The 20,085-nt window shown below is 44.3% G+C and overlaps 2 protein-coding genes across 3 annotated transcripts; both read left to right on the forward strand.

Annotated features, from left to right (window-relative positions):
- Window positions 1-7,989: 7,989 nt before the first annotated feature.
- On the forward strand, window positions 7,990-11,920 carry LOC129595776 (uncharacterized). 2 transcript variants are annotated; one of them, XM_055492886.1, is made up of 5 exons: window positions 7,990-8,121; window positions 8,424-8,479; window positions 9,114-9,909; window positions 10,113-10,979; window positions 11,357-11,920. In XM_055492886.1, the coding sequence occupies exons 3-5, from the start codon at window positions 9,160-9,162 to the stop codon at window positions 11,525-11,527; spliced, it is 1,788 nt and encodes a 595-aa protein (XP_055348861.1). In that variant the 5' UTR covers window positions 7,990-8,121; window positions 8,424-8,479; window positions 9,114-9,159; the 3' UTR covers window positions 11,528-11,920. The 2 variants fall into 2 exon arrangements, with proteins under 2 accessions (XP_055348861.1, XP_055348860.1); XM_055492885.1 differs by lacking the exon at window positions 7,990-8,121 and having other exon boundaries at window positions 8,340-8,479.
- A 3,927-nt stretch (window positions 11,921-15,847) lies between these two features.
- Window positions 15,848-19,520, forward strand: LOC129595790 (uncharacterized). Its single transcript, XM_055492900.1, has 4 exons — window positions 15,848-15,932; window positions 16,583-17,359; window positions 17,601-18,476; window positions 18,986-19,520. The coding sequence occupies exons 2-4, from the start codon at window positions 16,625-16,627 to the stop codon at window positions 19,211-19,213; spliced, it is 1,839 nt and encodes a 612-aa protein (XP_055348875.1). The 5' UTR covers window positions 15,848-15,932; window positions 16,583-16,624; the 3' UTR covers window positions 19,214-19,520.
- Window positions 19,521-20,085: the final 565 nt, after the last annotated feature.

A 20,085-nucleotide genomic window follows, 5' to 3' on the forward strand; every position in this document is an offset into this window, starting at 1 on the left:
TTTCACCACAAAGAACGACGATATAAAGTGTGCGATGGTGGAGCGCTTCAACAGAACGCTCAAGGACAGACTTTATGTCTATATGACAGAGAAGCAGACCTACCGATACCTGGATGCACTGGATAATGTAGTATCAGCATATAATAACAGCGTGCATTCGGCTATAGGTTTTGCACCAAGTGAAGTGGACGTAGAAGAAGCTCGCGTTATTCGGGGAAAATGCTTGAGGATGATGAAAGGATACAATGAAACCTCCTGTTTTTGCTGTTAACGACTATGTGAGACTTGCCAAAAAAAAAACTTACGTTTGAGAAAGGCTATGAAACAAACTACACGGAAGAGCTATTCAAAATAGTAAAAGTTGTCAAGAAAGGAAAGCAATGGTTGTATGCAGTTGAAGATTTATCAGGTGAAGCAGTGGACGGCCTGTTCTATCGTCAAGAGTTGTCGAAATTTATTATGACTGAACGACCAGGTCATAAAATATCACGCATATTAAGGACGAGAAAGCATAAAGGAAAGGAACAATATCTCGTGAGATGGTACGGTTACGGACCAGCTTATGATTCATGGGAAGATAAGGAGAATCTAAAATGAGTTTTACATGTCATTACAAGTTCTGCATCCAAGACGATATTCCCGGATAATCGTCCTGGCTGCTATACGACACAACTCGTCCGTTCGATTGACTTGGACGGATCGTGGAGGTTGGACTTTCTGAACTAATTCTCCGCCAATGGAAATGCGTTTTCAGTCAGATCTAAAGGTTGGGATAAGCAAACCATATATGCCGACTTTTGAAGTTCGTACGCTGCCAAGAAATTATTCTACAGAGATGAATATGATTTAATCAGTAGCGTAAACGAAATGCTCACATACAATCCGCGTTTCGCTCGCAATTTGGACTTTCGCTACAGCAACCACGACTTGATTAACAGAGAGCCTAAAGATTTACCCCAAACAACGGAAGACGAAAAAAGCAGTATGAAAAACTTCCTTTGCAGCCATCAAAATTCAAGGAGATCATGGACAGCTTTTCGTGCGCGGTGACAGTCAAGTTATATTTGAAGGAGCGGAGTATACGTGCCCTTGGATTACACGATAATTATCCTTATATGGGGATCGAAAAGGAACCTTTCGTGTTACGTCCACCAAAACATTGTCGCATTGTGAACATTTACTGTGATTTAGTGGAATATCAACTCGTAGGGGATGCAATGGTCCCTGTTCTGCGCACGTTGTGTACCGAAGCCAGTTCGTACGATGGTACTGTTCTGCGCTTTGAGAATCCGCATTACTTGCCTGTTCAAAAACAGACATTTAGCTCAGTGGAGATTGAAGTGACTGACGACAGAGGAGAAGAAATACGATTTCATAGCGGAGTAGCAGTGATTAAGTTACATTTCAGACCAAAAAGATATTAACCATGGTACTGAAAGAGCACCATTTTAGCGAATCTCGCTACACAGATTTATTTGCCAAACAGCATGGCTTCGGTATGCCAAAATACCGAGGCGCCCCAGTTTTGGCGGCAGCTTCTGGGGCGGGTGATTGGATTTGCTAAAGGTCTATTTAGCAAAGCTGCACCATACATTTCGAGCCTTGTAACCAAAGCACAACCACATATGAAGACAGTTGCTTCTAAGGCAGTGGAGTCGGTCATCGATACAGCAGTAGAGAAAGTTAACAAAAGCTAAAAGAGTCCGCCGGCGAAGAAATGGGCATTGGGAGGACGCAGGCGACGGAGAGTACGAAGACACAAAGCGCAGAAAACACGTCGACAAACAAAACGCACGCCAAACGAAAAGGAACAAGAAAACGAACCAAGCGACAGTTAGCTATCGACGCTATCGCTAATAGATTTTGACAAAATGGCAATGATCGAAGCAAACTCGGAGCCTTCAATGCTACTGGAAAGCCATCTATTTTACCTGCCGGCAACACTGACAGAAAGATGGAATACGAAGGACTATGACATTGGACCAGCTCAAGCAACATTCGATTCAGCAAACGATATTGTTTTTACTATTGCTCCCTCTCTGAGTGAGTTGGTGAGCCTAGCGGATATTAGATTTAAGTGTGACTTGCACGTTACGAATAAGGATGGCGCAGATTTGAAAGACTCGGACTGTCTGGCACCAATTAACAACATTTTGCACAGCTTATTCCAATCTGTTACCGTTAGTATCGGTGGCAGGAATGTCACGGATACAAGCACGCTGTATCATTACCGTGCGTATCTAGAGTCGCTGCTCGGCTTTACGGATCAAGCTCAAAAATCGCAGTTAACTCTATCAGGATTTGCATTGGATAATAACTGGGAGAAGAAACCAGGTCATGTAACATCAGCGGATGCGGCGAAAGTGAACCGTTTCTGTAGCGATGGAGCTAACAAACGGCGCGATTGGCTACAGAATATGAAACCGTTACAATTGTCAGGCAAGCTGCACTGTGATCTGTTTCAACAAGAAAAACCACTCCTGCCTGGAGTTGAGCTCACAATTAAATTGGTGAGGAACAAAAATGAAGTGGTTTTGTTGCTGACAGTGATAACAACGCCCCAAAGCTGTGGCTATAAGAAATCCACGTTTGCAAGTAAGAAAATTTGAGCCATCTCCGGATTATTTTACCGCAATGAGCAAACAACTACTCAGCAACACAGTCAAATATCACATTGAGCGAGTGGTGATGCGTGAACATACACTTATTCTTGGACAGCAACAGGCTGTTTGGTCCAATATTGTAATGGGACAGTTGCCGAAAATTATGATTTTTGGCCTAGTGCCTAGTCGCTCGTTTGCCGGGAATATGCATCATCACCATTTAATTTCACGCACTGCAATTTAACGAACATTGTTGCCGAGATTGACGGTCAGCTATTTCCCACACAAGGCTACAATTTAAACTACGAGAAAGGCAGCTCTATACAAGGCTATGAAGGCTTGCTTGATACACTTGAACGTCTTAACGAAGGAGCGGGTGAATTGCCAATAGACCGCGAACAGTACAACAAGGGGATTCTGCCTATACGGTTTCGATTTCACACGTGGACACACAGGACGAGGAGCAATGTCCTTATCGCGTCATGGAAATCTGAACATACATTTGAAATTTGCTAAGGGTTTGGAGGAAAATGTTGTTTGTGTTGCCATGCTAGTATTCGATAACGTTATAGAAATCAACAATAATCGTCAAGTCATTTTTGACTTTGCACCATGAACAACATACAGATCCAAGACGCGCTACAGAGAGATCCGAAAATCCGCGAGATTTTTATCGGAGTGTATTCTGCCAACAGAATCCCAGACAAGGAATTTCCCGGCGCTTACATTGTCAATACGGAGGTGGAGGGCGATCCCGGACAGCACTGGGTTGCATTCTACTGTGTCTCACCAGGCATACTTGAGGCTTTCGATTCATACGGTGAAAACCCATCCGTTTACTCGCAGCATATCAAGAACTGGATGGGGACGACTTTATTATTTTATCTAACACGGAGCGACAAAGCGTAAACAGCACAGTATGCGGCCAATACTGTATGTTTTTTGTTACGCTACGCTGCTACGGATATACATACAAGGATGTCATGTCAGCGTTAACCAAGCATAAAGGAGTGAACGATGTGTTCGTATGCAAATTTATTAACAAGTTTTTCAGTATGCGAACACGAGTGAAAGACCGGAACTTTATAAATGGACTTCTCAAAATTAACAGAAAGCAGGTCGCAGGTACCGTTTTCTGGGTGATTATGTTTGGCCTCCTACTCAGTTTCTATTCCTGCAAATCTATCAATCCATTAGGGAAACAGAAATATAACGGAAATCGATATCAAGGCATCGAAGGACGTGACAGAAGCGTTTCTAAATACTCTGAGATTAACGTCAGATGAAATCGGCGGAAACAATTCGACAAGCTACAATGGATAAAAAGATTTCATATTCTACAGCATTGTCTCGACATTGTGCATCATTTTGTGGACGTTGGAAGTGTATGTTCAAATCAAGATGACATCACAGCTGCCTAGTGATCCGGTTATGATCCCTGAAGTCATGTTCAACAAAATTTTTCATAACGTAACTAGCCTACTGGGTGGACGACAAATATACAGAATAACCGGGTACGGACCTTTGACTGTTTAAATAAAAAGGGCAGATGTTAAGCTACTCTCAATGTGCAGATCCATGAAGGTATGAGTATGTCAGAAGACAACCAGGAAATAGCAATACGTATCATTACGGTGGACATTCAGTATTAAACAAACCAGTTTTCTCCCTCTCACTAGAGCTAAGAATGTCCTCAATCAAGCCACAACCTGAAGACGCTATGTCCGTTAACACAGAGGAGAAGGACGGTGTGAAGTATTATCATTTTACCGATACTCTGTGCATGGGGTGGCGTGCGGCTAACAAGTCGTTTATGCTTGTACGGGTATGCCCTGGCGGTTTGGTGAATAATGATCCCAATGAAGGTTTTGAACAGTCTGTTGAGAGTATGGATGAGTATGATGTGCGTGTGGCTCGCAAACTTATTAGGATGGAACTCTCCGGTGAGATGCCCCAGACACTTGTCAAATCGATTAATCGTTGGCAACCTGTTGTTCGGGTAATCACTGATGCCAAGCGTAAAGATTTGTTCATCAAAGTGAATGGACGTGCGATGAATAAGCAAGCACAGATCTGTTTTATACGTCCAGCCAATGGTGGACCCGTGGAAATATCTGTATTAGAGTTCCGGATGCTTTGTGCAACTCTCATGACACTGATCGATCAGTAATGGTAAGCGGCATAGTCAGAAGTTGTACAGAAGTAACATAGCCACTCTGAACGTCAGAAGTGTAGCGGTTACACACTTGTATCGCTATCTAGGAAAAACTAAGAGTCTATAATCACATATCTCGCCTTCTGCAGCCGCCAATATGGAGCGCCTATCTTTACCGTTGTTATGCCTTTCCCATGGCGTGCTATGGTATCACTTAACGGACAACATTCGCGTGGGTGTCAGAATACAAGATGGGCATCTTATTATCGGATCATTAGCAGCTCGTGGATCCAGTTGTAGTTTTATGCAAACCATCGGCGAGTATGATAAAGCAGTTGTTATACGGATGGCAAAGTTGTATGTGGACGGTACAATTCTTCGGATGTGGGATCGGGCTTTTACTTCACGGAAAACTCAGTGCTATCGAATCAGGACCGACACAGGGAGAACCGTTCGGATCCGTCTCAGACCACACTTATGGGACACAAACTGCTTCCGCATCACTAGTGCTGGGGCAGTGCCCTTGGATCTAACTTTTGTTCAGTTTAGTGGCCTATGTGCCAAATTAGCTGTTCTAACACTCTGAATAATTTTTTTTCCTATGAAATAAATAAAAAGCAAAAAAAGTTTCAAAATGCAAAAAAAAAGAGGCGTTGCCCCAAATTAGTGACGGTCTTAGCTTGTCAGAATAATTGACAGACAAGCTGACATCGTCACTATTTTGGGAACCTTTTTTGCATTAAGGATCGGCACTTGGATTAGAACTAGACTGAAAGTCAGCACAATTACTTATAATGGAGGCGGCTTTGGTAGAAGTTAGTTACCCCGGTTTTGAGGGGATCCGAACGTACCGGTTTGGTAATGGTAAAACAATTATTTTCTGGCACTACACAGTCGGTAAAATGGTCATTGCAAATAATATTTCGTCAGCTGACGAGCAAGGCTACACTCAGGCCAAAAAGATTGGAGTGATTCTTACCAAACGAGATCTAGAATTTTGGAATGGTTGGTTCACATGGACCGCTATTCTCCTGATCTGGACCAAACCGAACATGTTTACAAAATAAACCAAAACCTAGAGATTATTTTGAAACCAGTGACTTCAATGTACACTCCTACTATAGAATTTAGACAATTGGATCGAGCAATTTTGTTGTCAGCATTCACCCTTATTCAAATCTTAGAAGTTGCAAGTTGAGGTATTAATGTGTTTTTGTGACGTTGTTTAATGCAGTACTTGGTTCAAGCGCTGCTGTTATTTCTTGTTACATGTTTTTAATTTTTTTCTAGATGAATCCAGTGAAGAAACCGACGAAACCGACGAAGCCGACGAACGCTGTGCAGCAGCGTGTGGACGAGCTCGAGCTACAAGTAGCTCGACTGACCTCGCAAAAAAATACCCTGGAAGCGCGCTGCAGTGCATCGGAGGACAGCTACGCCTCTCTGCTCCGCAGAACCACTGCGGAGCGCGAAGCCCTCCGGGAAAAGGAAGTGGAGGAAGCCAAGCGTCTTGCCGCTGAGAAGCGTGCGGCAATCAAGGAGGTCGCCGAAGGCGCACCCACCGTGGCAGCGGCAGTGAATGCCCCGGGAGTAGCGGCCGCCGGGGTGGCGGTGGCCATGACTGCAACGTCGACTTCAACGTTGCAGCGAGCCGACCTGTTCCTGACACTGGACGGTGAAGTCCAGCGTTATTCGAAGCAGTTAATTGAACTGCTGGTGCGTAAATTAAAGTGTACAAAATATATATGTATAGATACATTATATACATATATATGGCTGTATTACAGGGTAAGCAGGAGAAGTGTCGAAAGGTCATCGCGGAGCACGTGAACGCTGCCTTGGCTTTCAACCGTGGTGAAGTGCCACGGACGCTGAAGAAAGAATTCCGCTGGATTGCAGCGGAATATGTCCCCATCTATCCGGACGTTGCCAACCTGGAGCGCGACCAGAAGATCCGGGGCTGGTTTGGGAGTTGCGTAAGAGTGTGGTGGAGGCCGGCAACAAGGATGCCCAGCGGAAGTATGCGATGCTACAGGAGGAGGAGCGCAACCTGCTGCGCGGTGTGGCCCAGACGTTCGGAGAGTGGCGTGCGAAGCGTCTGCAGCAGTTGTGTGCGCCGCTTCGTGGAGCGCAAGCACAACAAGCGAGCACACCCGTACCTGGCGTTCTTGCCTCCACGGATAAATAATGTGTGCCTGTTTTGAGCGGAGAAATGGCGGCGTCGGCGGCGGCGGCGGCGGTGGCGGCGACGCGGTGGTGGGTCATTGTCGTTTGTTTGTTACATTGTTATTTTGACTGTTGCGTTGGTATGCAGTAAGTTGTGCATGTAGTTGTTTTGTCATTAGTGGTGTCGCGCATGTTGGTAATTGCCATTATTGTTTGTTAGTTTTGTTAGTGGGGAAATTTGTTGTGGTGACGGTAATAATTATTGTATTAATGATAATAAATTAATGCCGCCGACTGTTGGTCTTTGTTAAACAAGAAACGGAAAGTAACACGGTACAGCACACACAAACACACACACACACACACACACCGAGAGAGAGAGAGAGAGAGAGAGAGAGAGAGCTGCCCGGAAGTCCAGGCTATTTGTACGAGCGTGGGCGGGGGATGCTATTTGACGGGGATAAAAGGGGCGGGGGATGCTATTTGACGGGGAAAATCCATGCTCTTTCCCCCGAGTACTCTTCTTAGGATGAGCATTTCATTGATGTTAGTTGAAGCGGAAACATCTGAATGTGTAATCGTACGAAATCTACGAATGTTCACTTTTATCGTGGATTTATAGACTGGTTTGGGAAATGTCTAACTAAGATTGTTCTTGCTCTTGCCCCTGCCCTTGCTCTTCCTCAATGAATTTCAGCTGATTAAATTTGTGTGCATACGCGTTGAGAATGAGTTCCGTTGCCGACTTTCGTTAATGGTTAATTACATAAGCGATCTTAAAATAATTCGTTAACACCACCAGCACTTCCGATCTTGGTAAGGGTGTGTAACCCACTCCACTAGGGACCGCTTAGAAGTGTCATTGCAATATGCACAACAAGTGTACTAAAGACAATCGGTGCAATTCTCATGAATTATGACACATAAAAGTTAGTTATTCAGTGGCATGATCCACAAGGGCACGCGCCGGCTGTGAGCATTCACACGGGACTGGCGACGCATTGTTAGTGTTTATAGTTAGCGGTACTTCCTCAAGTTATCTCACTTTTTTCAATAACAGAGCGTGTCATCTGGCAAACTCGACCGGTCAAGCGTGTCATCTGGCAAACTCTGATCACCTCCCGGTGCATTTCGTGGAAGCGATGTGGCGTACATCTGCGGCTCTTCTATCGGTATATCGCTAAGTGACGCTAACTGGTAAGAGAAAATTATTCATATGTTTTACAGACCTGTTTATACGATACTTCTACTTCATACGAGTATAAACGACACCAGTGTGAGTGCCGATGTATTGCCCACGAAGGCGGGGGTATCCAATGGGAAGCTTTCTTTGCATAGTACGTGCGTTCTCGGTCTTGCGCTCTGCAGTTCGTCCTCGGTCTCCTGGTGGAGTCTGCACTCAGATGCATCAGAAGGCAGAAGCTGTGCTTTCATACTGCAGCAGGAGCTCTTCGTAAAACTCCGACTTCCTCAGTTTTTGCATTTTCTGGTTTTCTTAGGTTACAGTAATCGTCCTCCTTATCCTTTGGATTTTTGCAGATTCCGTTGTGATAAGGTAATTTTTGTGTTTATGTTCTTCGCGTCACGTCTCGGTGTGCGCTCATCGGAAGCTGATCGTCCAATCGATTAGCGGACCCATTCCGATCAGCGCCGTCCGTAGTACGGATGCGCCACTTCTCCGCATTTATTTGAGTATTACTTAGGCATGTAATGACGTCTACATGCATGCCACTTAAGAGTTAGGAGTACTCATTACTTGCTCATTATTACTCATACAATCGTGCTGAAGATATTATAAGATGGAAGATGGCTTCAGAAAACCTTTAGAAAGCCAAACCCAAGTTACTATTAGCGTATAAAATCATTTTCAGGAAAATAAACAGACTGAGACAGCGCGTTTGCCGAAAAATATTATTACGTCGAAGAACTGGTCTACAAGTTGTAGGTGAAAGCGTTCAGGGTCTGTACTTTGTAGTTTGTAGATACATATTTATGTATAAGTAGGGAATCAGAGACTGAGGCCTTAATGATTTACACTTGTTTTTCAGTGCGAAGATTAAGTTATCTTTTGAAGTTTTGGTCTGTTTTTAAACCTGAATTTACGCCCACTGCTACAGGAAATTACCGAAAGCGGTGTAAGAAGAAGGCAATTTTGTTTTATTTTTATGATATTTTATTATGTTTGCCAGGTGCTGGGTCTCTTGGCTTAAGGACCTTTTTCAAGCTATATCCGTGATGTCTGACCAGGGCTACCAAGACAACTACGTCGATGTTCTGGGCGACGATAATCTGTTTCGCATTGGACGTGTGGTGGACATAGCGGACAACGGGCTTTTTGTTGACTTCTGTCCCAAACGACGACAAGAATTCGCCCCGTTTAATCGAATCTTCCAGGTTGTGAGGTCGCTGATTAACGAAGAACAGCTTGTCTATGCGTGCGGTTATGGCAAACCCCACGCGATCATACTCGTGGACGCTCTAATGCGCGAGGCACCCTCCGGTCCGTGGACCTGGTTTCCCGCTGGAATCATCAGTTTGACGCGTGGTATTCGCCACAAGCGGTGCAGCGTAGCCGTTGTTGAATGGTTTCATGGCCAGCCACGTACAGATCTGGTTCCCCTGGAGCGACTGCGCTGGAGAGTGTCAGATGATTGGTGGGCCACTATAGGCCGGGAACCTCCAGCCGAGCTTCCAGCACGGGATAACTGGCATCATGATTACTCTCAGATGCACAGAGTGGCCACTCGACTTGAGCCAGTCCGACCAGGGATTTTCGAGAAACGAAGTGTGCCATTGCCGAAAGAATGCCGCCATATAGATACCGATAACCTGCTGCGGCAGTTGAATGGCAGAGCGTGGCGTCGGGCTGAGCCCGATAATCGTGCGATTTCGTTCGTCAACATACATGACGGAAATGTATCCTACATTTGGCGACGTCCGACTGAAATCGAGCACCAGAATGACTACTGTTTTGACCTCGCTCAGGTAACCGAAAGAAAATTCATTTTCTGGCTAGGGATTTGAATGTTTCCGCCCGAATAAAAACTTTTTTAGAAGAAGGTTATTGAAGTATTATGGTGAATTTAAAATTTGTGACTTGTGCCATTATTCAAAAATTTCGGATGGTGAAGAACAATCCTGATTTCTAGTTCTGCTCATAGTTAACGGCAGCCTACTTTATTTTCCAGAACAAGATCGATGAGTGTCGTTCCGCATTGACCGCCCATATACGCAGCATAACCTGGATGTTGACCGAAGGAAGCGCACAATCTGCTGAACGCGAGGAAACGGATAATGTGCGTGTGCTGACGTCCGATGTGATGCTGGAAGTGTTTTCCCATTTGGACACTTGTACGCTGACCAGGTTGCGGACTGTTTGTGCTGTATGGAGTGGCATCTTAGAATCGCCTGAGTTGTCGGCTTGCATCGTGGTTACAGCCTCCGGAAATTCCACTCCCTCGATTCGCGAAACATCGCACTACTTTTTGATGGCACCAGTTTTCAAATGCCTCCGTCCTTCCACGCAGCATATGGTGGTTGACGCTCGTAACAGTTCGATGGACATTGGCGATTTTCTTAGGCTGACGGATATGATACACTATGTTGGACAGACTACAGGGAGTAGCTTGCGAACGTTGCATGTGGTGGGGCTTCGCATAGATCTGGAGTTAGGCAACGCGATGATTTCCTATAACGACATGTATAATAAATGCAAACTGCATCGTAACCACCCTGAGTTCGATCCTTTTGCTTCCCCTATGACTCGTATCGACGATTTCATCTCCGCTTGTGATGGTCTGCCCTGCGATGCCATGCACCTGGTCAATTGCACTTTCAATTGGGAATTTTATAAAGCACGCAAGTGGGCTGAAGTCAAACTGGCGGTTGACCTTTCAAGGGTTCGGCTCTCGTTGAATGGGGATGTGGACAGTGCGATGTGGGATGCACTGGAGAAATGCGTGCCGAAGCCCAGTGCGAAAGATCTACGAACGTTGTCCATGTTCTTGGCGTTCGTTGCGGCTAATGAGGGCCATTCTCAACGAGAATGGTGCAACGTAAGTTTAGTCGAGAATATGCGTTTTCATACCTTTGGTTTAGTACTGATAATGTGCGTTTTCATGCCTTTGGGATTCCGTTTGCATGTTAATGCTTTTGCGTTAACTCATTTTTCATGGCGTCATTGACATCGGAATCCCTGTCATTTTCATCTTGTTCAAGCTCCATGCGGCATGCGCTACTGGACGGTTTACTTAGATATTGACACGAGCTAAACGAAATACAATAATTATGTAATTGGATTTTACCTGTAATTTTCAAAATGAAGAAAATATTCCATAGAAAACCAAGCGAATCCATAAACCTCACCAGACACGACTGGTTCTCTTGATAACGGTAAAACAAGAGCTTTAAATTTAACGCTTTGATATTGTAGGCATTGTGCGCGACGCAGTCAGCTGACCCGCGTCTTTCCTCGCATTATCGTGGCAAGGAGTGGTGCGCTGATGGCCTGAAGGATCTGCGGTTGGAGAAACTGTCTTCGATTGCGCTGTACTTCCTGGTTGAAGTGTATAAATTTGTTGACGGACTTTCGATGAGCGATTAAGGTGATGACTGGTACGGCGAGGCCACTCACCGGACCGATGATGAGTTCGAAGACTTTTGAAGACTGTTGAACTGACTTTGAGTTTGAAGACTGTTAGGAAACCCGACTAGTAATAACGACTCGGATAGGTCGGATTATCGGCGGCTGCATGACATTTGAAAACGCTTCGTTTTTGAATGTTTGCTCGTGAGACGAGAGTTGTATATTTTTCTTTTGTTTTAGAATAAAATTGCATTTTATTTTAGAAAGATATTGTCCAGCATTATCCTGTTATCATTCTTAGAGCACAATCTTCTTCCTGTTGTTTTATATTGCTACTTTTATTGTTGTAGCCTTACAATATACGTGTAGTGTACAGATCTGTATATTCTACCTAAACGCAGCGATATAATAGCATAATGGTACTGTACATAGTATATGCCTATGTTAACTGATGTACATACTTTGAATAAGAAACTGTACTTTGAATAAGAAGCGCCTTCCTTTTCGCCTCCGCTTTTCTTGTACAAAATAGTATATCATATTTTAAGTTCACCTTCATTACTTGAAACCAGCTTACTCCGGTAATCCAATCTGTGCTTTCAAATATTTTAGAGATAATGAATGGTTATCAGTATGCTCGCTTTGCCAGACTACCGTACTCATTTAAGGCGTAGTGCATATGAAGCCCAGTATTCATATGCGGCTTCATATGCACTACGTTTAAGGCTCTCCTAGCGCTCATTGTATGCACAATACAGAGGCTACCGCGCGTCCCCTCTTTCAAAATTTATAAACACAGAGATACTCCGAAGTTCGGCCCACCCGACAGTGGTCGACTGTAGTGGCAGATCAGTACATGTGCTTTAGCCCTCGAATTAGCAACCTCCACCTCGGCAACAAAATAAACGTAAGGTCAGTATGTATCGAAAATGTTTTTGCGAGACGATAGTACAGAATGTACGCTTTCGCTACTATGGTATTACCGAGCGAAAATATCTTTGTACTCCGCACTTGCGAAAATATCTTCGTACTTGTTACGTAACGAAAATTCTGCTAAATCAGATAAAAAGATTTTTTAATGAACGGCAGTTCTACGCTGCTGTCCTACACTTGTCCCAAAATCATGCTTCCGGTGTACGAAGTGGCAATTAGCCAATTGCCTGTTATTAGCCAATTACTTATGTTGTAAACTAAAAACTAAAATAATTTGTTGGGGAACGTTCGTTGACAGACATTAGTTAAATCATTTGGTTTCAAAACGTTGATCCATTATGCACACCATTACAGTACAGAGTACGTACTTCGGCATAAATTTTCTCAAAAGGTATGCGCCTTACGTACAGTACTAGTACTTGTATAGCTCATTGATTTTAAAATCAGACTCGCCCAAGCTCATCCCGAGTGGTAGGTTACAGTACTTACTTAAACGAGGAACTGCCGCATGTTGCTGCTGCAACTGAATGGTATGGGCATTTTAGCTGCCCGCTGGTAGCGGACAACAGAGCCTGTCATCACATGCATACGACAGCTGAGTCGGAATTTGTCATGCTTCCAGCTTGAAGTAAATGTCGTCATATAAGGAAGTAAAGAAAATTATGTCGTATAAGGAAGCCGGAAATGACGTCACATAAGGAAGTAAAAATGATTTTCAGAGAAAGGTCACCTCAAAGGCTCAAAGGAGTACCAGCCGTAGTAAGGTCTCCGTAAAAATTGAGATTTGCAGCAAACATTTCTTTATTAGCCCTGCTACCTGCCCTTTGAAAGGTTTGACACGGGTCTGGCACAAAGGTTGCCGAGAAATACTTACGAGGGAGATACCCGAACACGTCCGCGTCAGATCAGCATACACTTGGTACCATTAGAATCCTTAGAATTTCAGCTATTTTCTTTGATAATCAAAATACCCCCAGATAAAGAACTCGAGTTTTGGGATCCCTGAGAAGCCAACACAGATAAGATGGCTGATTTCCATCGAAACGTCAGCAGACGCCATACAGAGCTATACGGCGCGTCTGTACGGATGCGAGATTGCGCAACCGTCATTCAGCGAGAAGTTAAATAGCGCTTTATCGATAGCTATCGCAGTTTTTTAACTCATTAAGCGCAGCAGCATCGACTATAGCTGCAAAGAGATCAATGCAACCGCGGATGCTGTGCGCGCGATAGGGCAAAACGGTGAGACAGCCGTCAACAAAACCAATACAGAATAACAGATTGCAGCCAGACTATGCGTAACGCATGGCGCATCTAGGCTGGACAATGCGTATGGCGCCTGCTGACGTTTCGATGGAAGTCAGCCATCATATCTATGCTGGCTTCTCTGAGATCACTAAACTCGAGTTCTTTATCTGGGGGTGTTTTGATTCTCGAAGAAAATCTAGCTGAAATTTTTAGCTTTACTTTGGTGGTATGACGTTGGCGAAGCTTTCTGTTTATGTTAAGGTTGAGCTCAAAAACCGTTTCAGTCAGTGAAACAGCAAGCCGGTTTGTGTTTTCTTTTGGAATTCAAAAATCAGTCTTTAGCTTTTGATAATAAGAATACTATCTATACGATCTACATACAGCTCGTTTCAGTTTGGCTGACGTCCATCACTGCTAATGAGAGCCAAATTTCCGCACGGAGCAAGGCCTGTTGGGAAGGTATCGTACTACTGTATGTACGAAATCTGATGCACACTTTGCGTTGTGCGTTTTGGCACTGGAGACTTTTCCTTAGAATTCCGTTTGCAGCTTTCGTAGAAATTGCAAACGGTACGTAAGCATTCTAGATGACCGTACGAAGAAAATTATGGGTGAAGCCAAAACTGTGTGAATAAATGATATCTGTATTCCACATTTCCAGAAATCTGAAAATCTGGAATAAAATATTTCAGTCATTTTTATTCGTACCACAGTCTGTATTATTTTTTTATAAGTCTTTCATCCAGATATTGCTTTATTTAACAGAACCAAGTTCTCAGACACTTGCGATTGGGAAACTTCACTTGCGAATTTCGAGCCGTAAACCGTATCGAACCATCTGTAGATTTTCTTTAAAAAATAGTTATGCATGCAGCTTCCCATATGGTACAGGGTCTCATCACTTCCTGTTCACATTCCCATCACATCCCACGTACCGAACTTTGGTGGGATGACAACCCTATCACCCGATATCTTGGCTTACAGTTACAAGTTAAACGAACGTGGTGTTCTACTGTAAATGGCGCTTGGAATTAGGAGTGCTTGCCCGTGCCAATCGGTTTTGCAATGCAGTTGCTGAACGCGACGCAGACAGTGGACCCGCGTCCGTTCTTGAATTACCGCGGCAAAGATTGGAACGCTGATGGCTTGAAGGATCTGGAACTGGCGAAATTGTCGCCGGTTACGCAGCACTTATTGGTCCGTCTAAGATTACTTTTTATCGAAAGTCGATGGATAGTGACGTCGGCGTCGGCGACGACGTGGAAAAAGCACCAATGGAACACCTATGTTAGGAATTTTAAGATCGTTCAGTTAACGATTGTTCGCCTCAGACTGCGTAATTGTTTTCACAACTGGATATACATTTTCTTTTGTTGCCCCCATCACTATGTACGGTACGTACATAAAAATAGTGTTATGTTATAGTGTTAACATTACTATGTTGAACTGATGAAGTGGCCCAAAGGCGGTATAATTATCAGAGTCCTTATACAACTGTATGTACTCGTATCATTCTGAACGCTATTTAGTTACTTAACAAAATGGCGGTCAGCCCTTCTGACTCGTTTTTTTGCAGGCCACGGGTCGCCTAGAAAACAATTTAGGCTTGTTCGGTAGACCATTTAATTTGCTACTAAACTAGCGAAATCTTGCTCTTAAAAAATTAAGCCGTGCTGGTTTGTTATGATGCCAAATGGAATTGTGTAAAAAGTTTCGGTGTGCCAGCTCAAAAAGCCCAGAACTGCTTGGCATTTCTCTCCTGTACAGACTAACTGAATCAGGGCAACGGTTTTATGTAGAGAATGACATCTAATTTCAATAAAAAAAATTGAGGCATCGTGCGTGCGCGGGACGAGTTATGGAGTTATTACAATTCGAAATTTTCCCAAAATGGCGGCTGTTTATTTGATTTTTATGCGTACTTGGTACTTGGAGTTAACATTCATTAGTCATCACTCATCACCACAACAATCTGCTACAACAATGACGCAGATGCAGTATTGCAGGCTTAATTTGCAGCGAATAGGATGCTTCGAGGCGACGTTATCTCTGTAGCACGTGCGCTCTCAGTCTGAAGTCGGCCTCAGAGTCAACACTCATACTGCAGTAGAAGAGTTTTTGCGTAGTGACACGGTAGTTCTTACTTCTTCGCACTCACTGGCGTAGTTCTTGCAGTTCTCGGAGCTTCTACATTTACAGCACGAAAATCCGCCGCTTTGAGCATTTCCGTTTGCTAATTCCGGTGCGTATTTTGATAATTTTTGTTTGTTTCATTGTTTCTGTGTTCATCGTGTTGTTTCCTAGTCGGATCCATTCTCAGCACCGTACGTAGTCAACAGGTTTCTGAGAATCTCAACGAGTCTTAGGAATGCAGGCCATTCAGGTCTGCTCATAAAAGCAGAAATAAATTAGATTTGATTAATGCTTAATCAATTACTATTAGATTCTGTGCCCATACATAAGCATTTTCCTAAAATAAAACAAACTCCCGAAGAAATACGAAAGGAAGAAGTAAGAACCATATGCCCCCAGTGCAAGTGCAGCCCGTTGGCAAACAAGCTATAGGTATGAGCGTTTCCGAGCACAGAGTGAACTCCCGATCTTGAACACCCTCGGTACGCAATTTTTTGTTCAGTGGTGTTCACGGCTCAGAGGTTACCGCCAGTGTTATGCATTACGACGATACAAAAAAATCTGTTCAAGGTTCAGAGGTGTTCATCGCTTAGAGGTGTTCAAACTCGGAGGTTCCACTGTACATTCCCTGTTTAGCACGAGTCACGACGATTGTTAACTTTGGACGGGCTAGGAATTACAGGGAATCACTAAGGCGGAGCTGCCGGAGCATGATTGTTACCGATTGCTTTATTTTTACGATTTTTTGGCTTTCGTCAGGTGATAAGTCTGCTGACTACTGGATACTTTCAAGCTACGGAGATGTCGGACCCCGGCTACGTCGACGTTTTGGGCGACGACAGCCTATTCCGCAGGGGGCGTGTAGTGGACGTATCTGACAAGGGGCTTTTCATTGACTTTTGTTCCAACCGACGACACGAATTCACCCCGTTTAACCGAATCTTCCAGGTTGAGAAGTCGATGAACGACGAAGACCGTCTTGCCTATGCGTGCGCTTATGGCAAACCCGATGGGACCATTCCTATTGACGCTCTAATGCGTGCCACACCCTCCGGTCCGTGGACCTGGCTTCCCGCTGGAATTATCAATGTGGCGCGCGGTATCCGTCACGAGCGGTGCAGGGCAGCTTTAGTGCAATGGGTGCAGGAGGAGCGGCGCACGGATCTCGTGCCGGTGGAACGTCTGCGTTGGAGAGTGGCGAGCGACTGGTGGGCCACTGAAAACCGCGTCACTCCAGCTCAGCTTCCATCTTCGGACAATTGGCATGATTACTATGGGAATCATGGATTGGCCACTCGGCCTGAGCCAGTTGAACCAGGATTGTTCGAAAAACGTACCATGCCGTTGCCGGACGACTGTCGTCATGTAAATCTGGATAAATTGCTGCAACAGTTGAATGGCAAAGCGTTGCGTCAGACGGCGCCTGATAACTGTGCGGTTTCGTTCGTGGGCATCAAAGATGGGACTGTGTCTTATATTTGGCGATGTCTGCCCAAAATTCAGTACCAGGATGAGTATTATCTTGACCTCGCTCTGGTAACTGAAACAGTAACATCTAGTGCGCACTAGGAGCAACATTCTGTCATGGCAGCAGGGTATCTCTCTATAATGTTATTTAAATGGCTACTGAAAACGTCATGATCTAAAAAAATTTCTTGACTAAGTGGCATTATTTCTAAATTTGAAGTAGTGCAAAATTTTAGATCAGTGCAGTGCGAATTGTTTTTCTGTTGCCGTTTATCGTGCGTTCTAACGGTAGCTAACCTTATTTTTCCAGTACGAGAGCCGTGAATGTCATGAGGCACTGACCTCGCGTATACGCAACATTACCTGGATGTTGACCGAAGAAAGCGCATTCGCGGAGGAGCTGGAGGAGAGCGACAACGTGCGCTTGCTGTCGTCAGCTGTGTTGCTGGAAGTGTTTTCCCATTTGGATACTCGGACGCAGAGCAGTTTGCGCGCCGTTTGTTTTGGATGGAACGCTATCTTGGAATTGCCTGTGTTGACGGCCTGCATCGTTGTAACACGCCCTGAAAATTCCGATGCTTCGACTCGTGACAAACTGCATTACTCTCTGATGGCACCTGTATTCAACTGCCTCCGTCCTTCCACACAGGATATCGTCGTGGACGCTCGTAAAAGTTCGATGGACACCGGGGATTTTCTGACGCTGACGGATATGATACACTATGTCGGACATAAAATAGGCTGTCGATTGCGAGCAATCCACGTAGTGGGACTGGACATCAAAGTGCAATTAGGCAATCGTATGGTTTCGGAAGATCACGTGTCTGCGAAATGCGAACTGCACGGTAACAACGCTGACCAGTTCAGTGGATTTGACCCGCTCAGCTATCGCCTGGTTGATTTCATAGCAGCTTGTAGTGGTCTGCCGTGTGATGCCATGCATCTGGTCAAATGTACTTTCGACTGGGATTATTTTAAAGTCGATGAGTGGAGGACGATTCAGCTGTCGGTCGATCTACGAAACGTGTGGGTATCGTTGAGTGGTGAGGTGGGCAGTGCGATGTGGGACGCACTGGAGAAATGCGTGCCGATGCCACGTAAGACGGAACTTGACGCGTTGTCGACGTGGTTGGCATCCGTCATTGCTGACGAAGGCAAGGACTTCGAGCGAGAATTGTCATGCAACGTAAGTGTACAGATAGTCGATGATGCTGAGGTTCGTATGTTGAGTTCGCAGCAACTGGTTACCGTATTTTTCGAATTAGACTAAATTGTCCGAGGTGCCCAGGGGAGGCTTATACCTTTTCAAAGCTTCTGAACTAGCGCTACTGCTATGCAGTGTTTATAGCGGGATGCTTCTAATGCGAAGGAGGTTACTGAATTTTGAACAAAACCGGAAGAGGCTTATCTCGGAGAGATGGGGCTTGAAATGTGAAAAATACAGTAGTTTCCGTCCCGGTTTACCGCTTTCATCGGGAACTAATTTTATTTTCATCTGTGAGATATGGGTATAAACAAGTTACATGTAAGAAATTAGATAGGTGTGCGGAGCATTAATAGAGGGCAAAGAAAACGTTCGCCAGAACTAAATTCTCTACGCAGTGCGTAGGTTTTGTCCGTTTCTGTTAGTGAATGCTGATCGCGAGTGGAAATGGTATGATGGGAACCTTTGAGCAGATCGGTTTTGCGTTTTAGGCCTTGTGTGCGACGCAGTCAATCGACCCGCGCCCGCCCTCGCATTACCGAGGCAAGGAGTGGTGTGTTGACGGTTTGAACGGTCTGCAGCTCGAGAAATTGTCTCCGATTGCGCTGGACTTCCTGGTCGACTTGATGGATTATTTCGATGAGCTGGAAGATCACGATACGGACAACTATTGCGGAGGGGCGTACTATCGTTCGGATGATGAGTTCGAAGACTATTAAATGCCACGGAGCGAGTGCTGGCGACACTTGTAGGATTTTTTTTGGCTTTGTAATTTTTTCTTTTGTCTTACAAAACAACATATTTCTCCGCTGTATGGCGGTTGCCTTCATGGACTTTTTAAAAGTCATTTGAATAGATAGTTATAAGCGCTATTCTAGTACTTTCGCTTCTGTACACATTCACTGTTACATTTAAAGTCTGTTTGTTTTTGGAATGTTCGATAGTACAGATATATGGCGCGACTGTTGTGTTTGTTTTTTGGATGAGTAGCCTTATTATAGCTTTTTGTGTTTTCTGTTATAAATGCAGTGCATTAGTGTATACATACTGTAATTTTGTCTTACAATTAATAGAATCAAATGCATAGCTAACATGCTAGCGCATAGCTGACAGTTTGAATTTGGTGGCCGGTCAATGATTATGCTAACCGGAAAAAAACCACCTACGAAATTTCAGTCTTCAACAAATTAAAAGAATTAGTTAAGACACCGGTACGCGCAACCACTCCTTGTTAATCGACATTCCCTTTGTATTATGAAGTGCAATACAGATAGTGCTTTGTAATAATTACGTACTGAACAGCTTACATTCATAATTATAGTAATTTCAGAATATATTGCGGTTAGTGAGAACTAAGAACTTGCGCAAAATATTTATTACAGAGTACTCTGCGCACTGCTGTATACAGAGTACTCTGTACAGTTCTGACCACAAGTCGTAACTCGTAATTGAATTGATACAAATTATATTATCATAACTGCTCGATAGTGCTATTCTCTAGTGCGATTAAGTATGCGTACTAGGCACGTACGATAACTTTAATACAGTACTACATAGTATTTGATTTTATAGTACGTACTTAACTAATGCT

The sequence above is a fragment of the Paramacrobiotus metropolitanus genome, unplaced genomic scaffold, assembly GCF_019649055.1.
Source record: "Paramacrobiotus metropolitanus isolate TYO unplaced genomic scaffold, Prichtersi_v1.0 Parri_scaffold0000082, whole genome shotgun sequence".
NCBI classification, from domain to species: domain Eukaryota; kingdom Metazoa; phylum Tardigrada; class Eutardigrada; order Parachela; family Macrobiotidae; genus Paramacrobiotus; species Paramacrobiotus metropolitanus.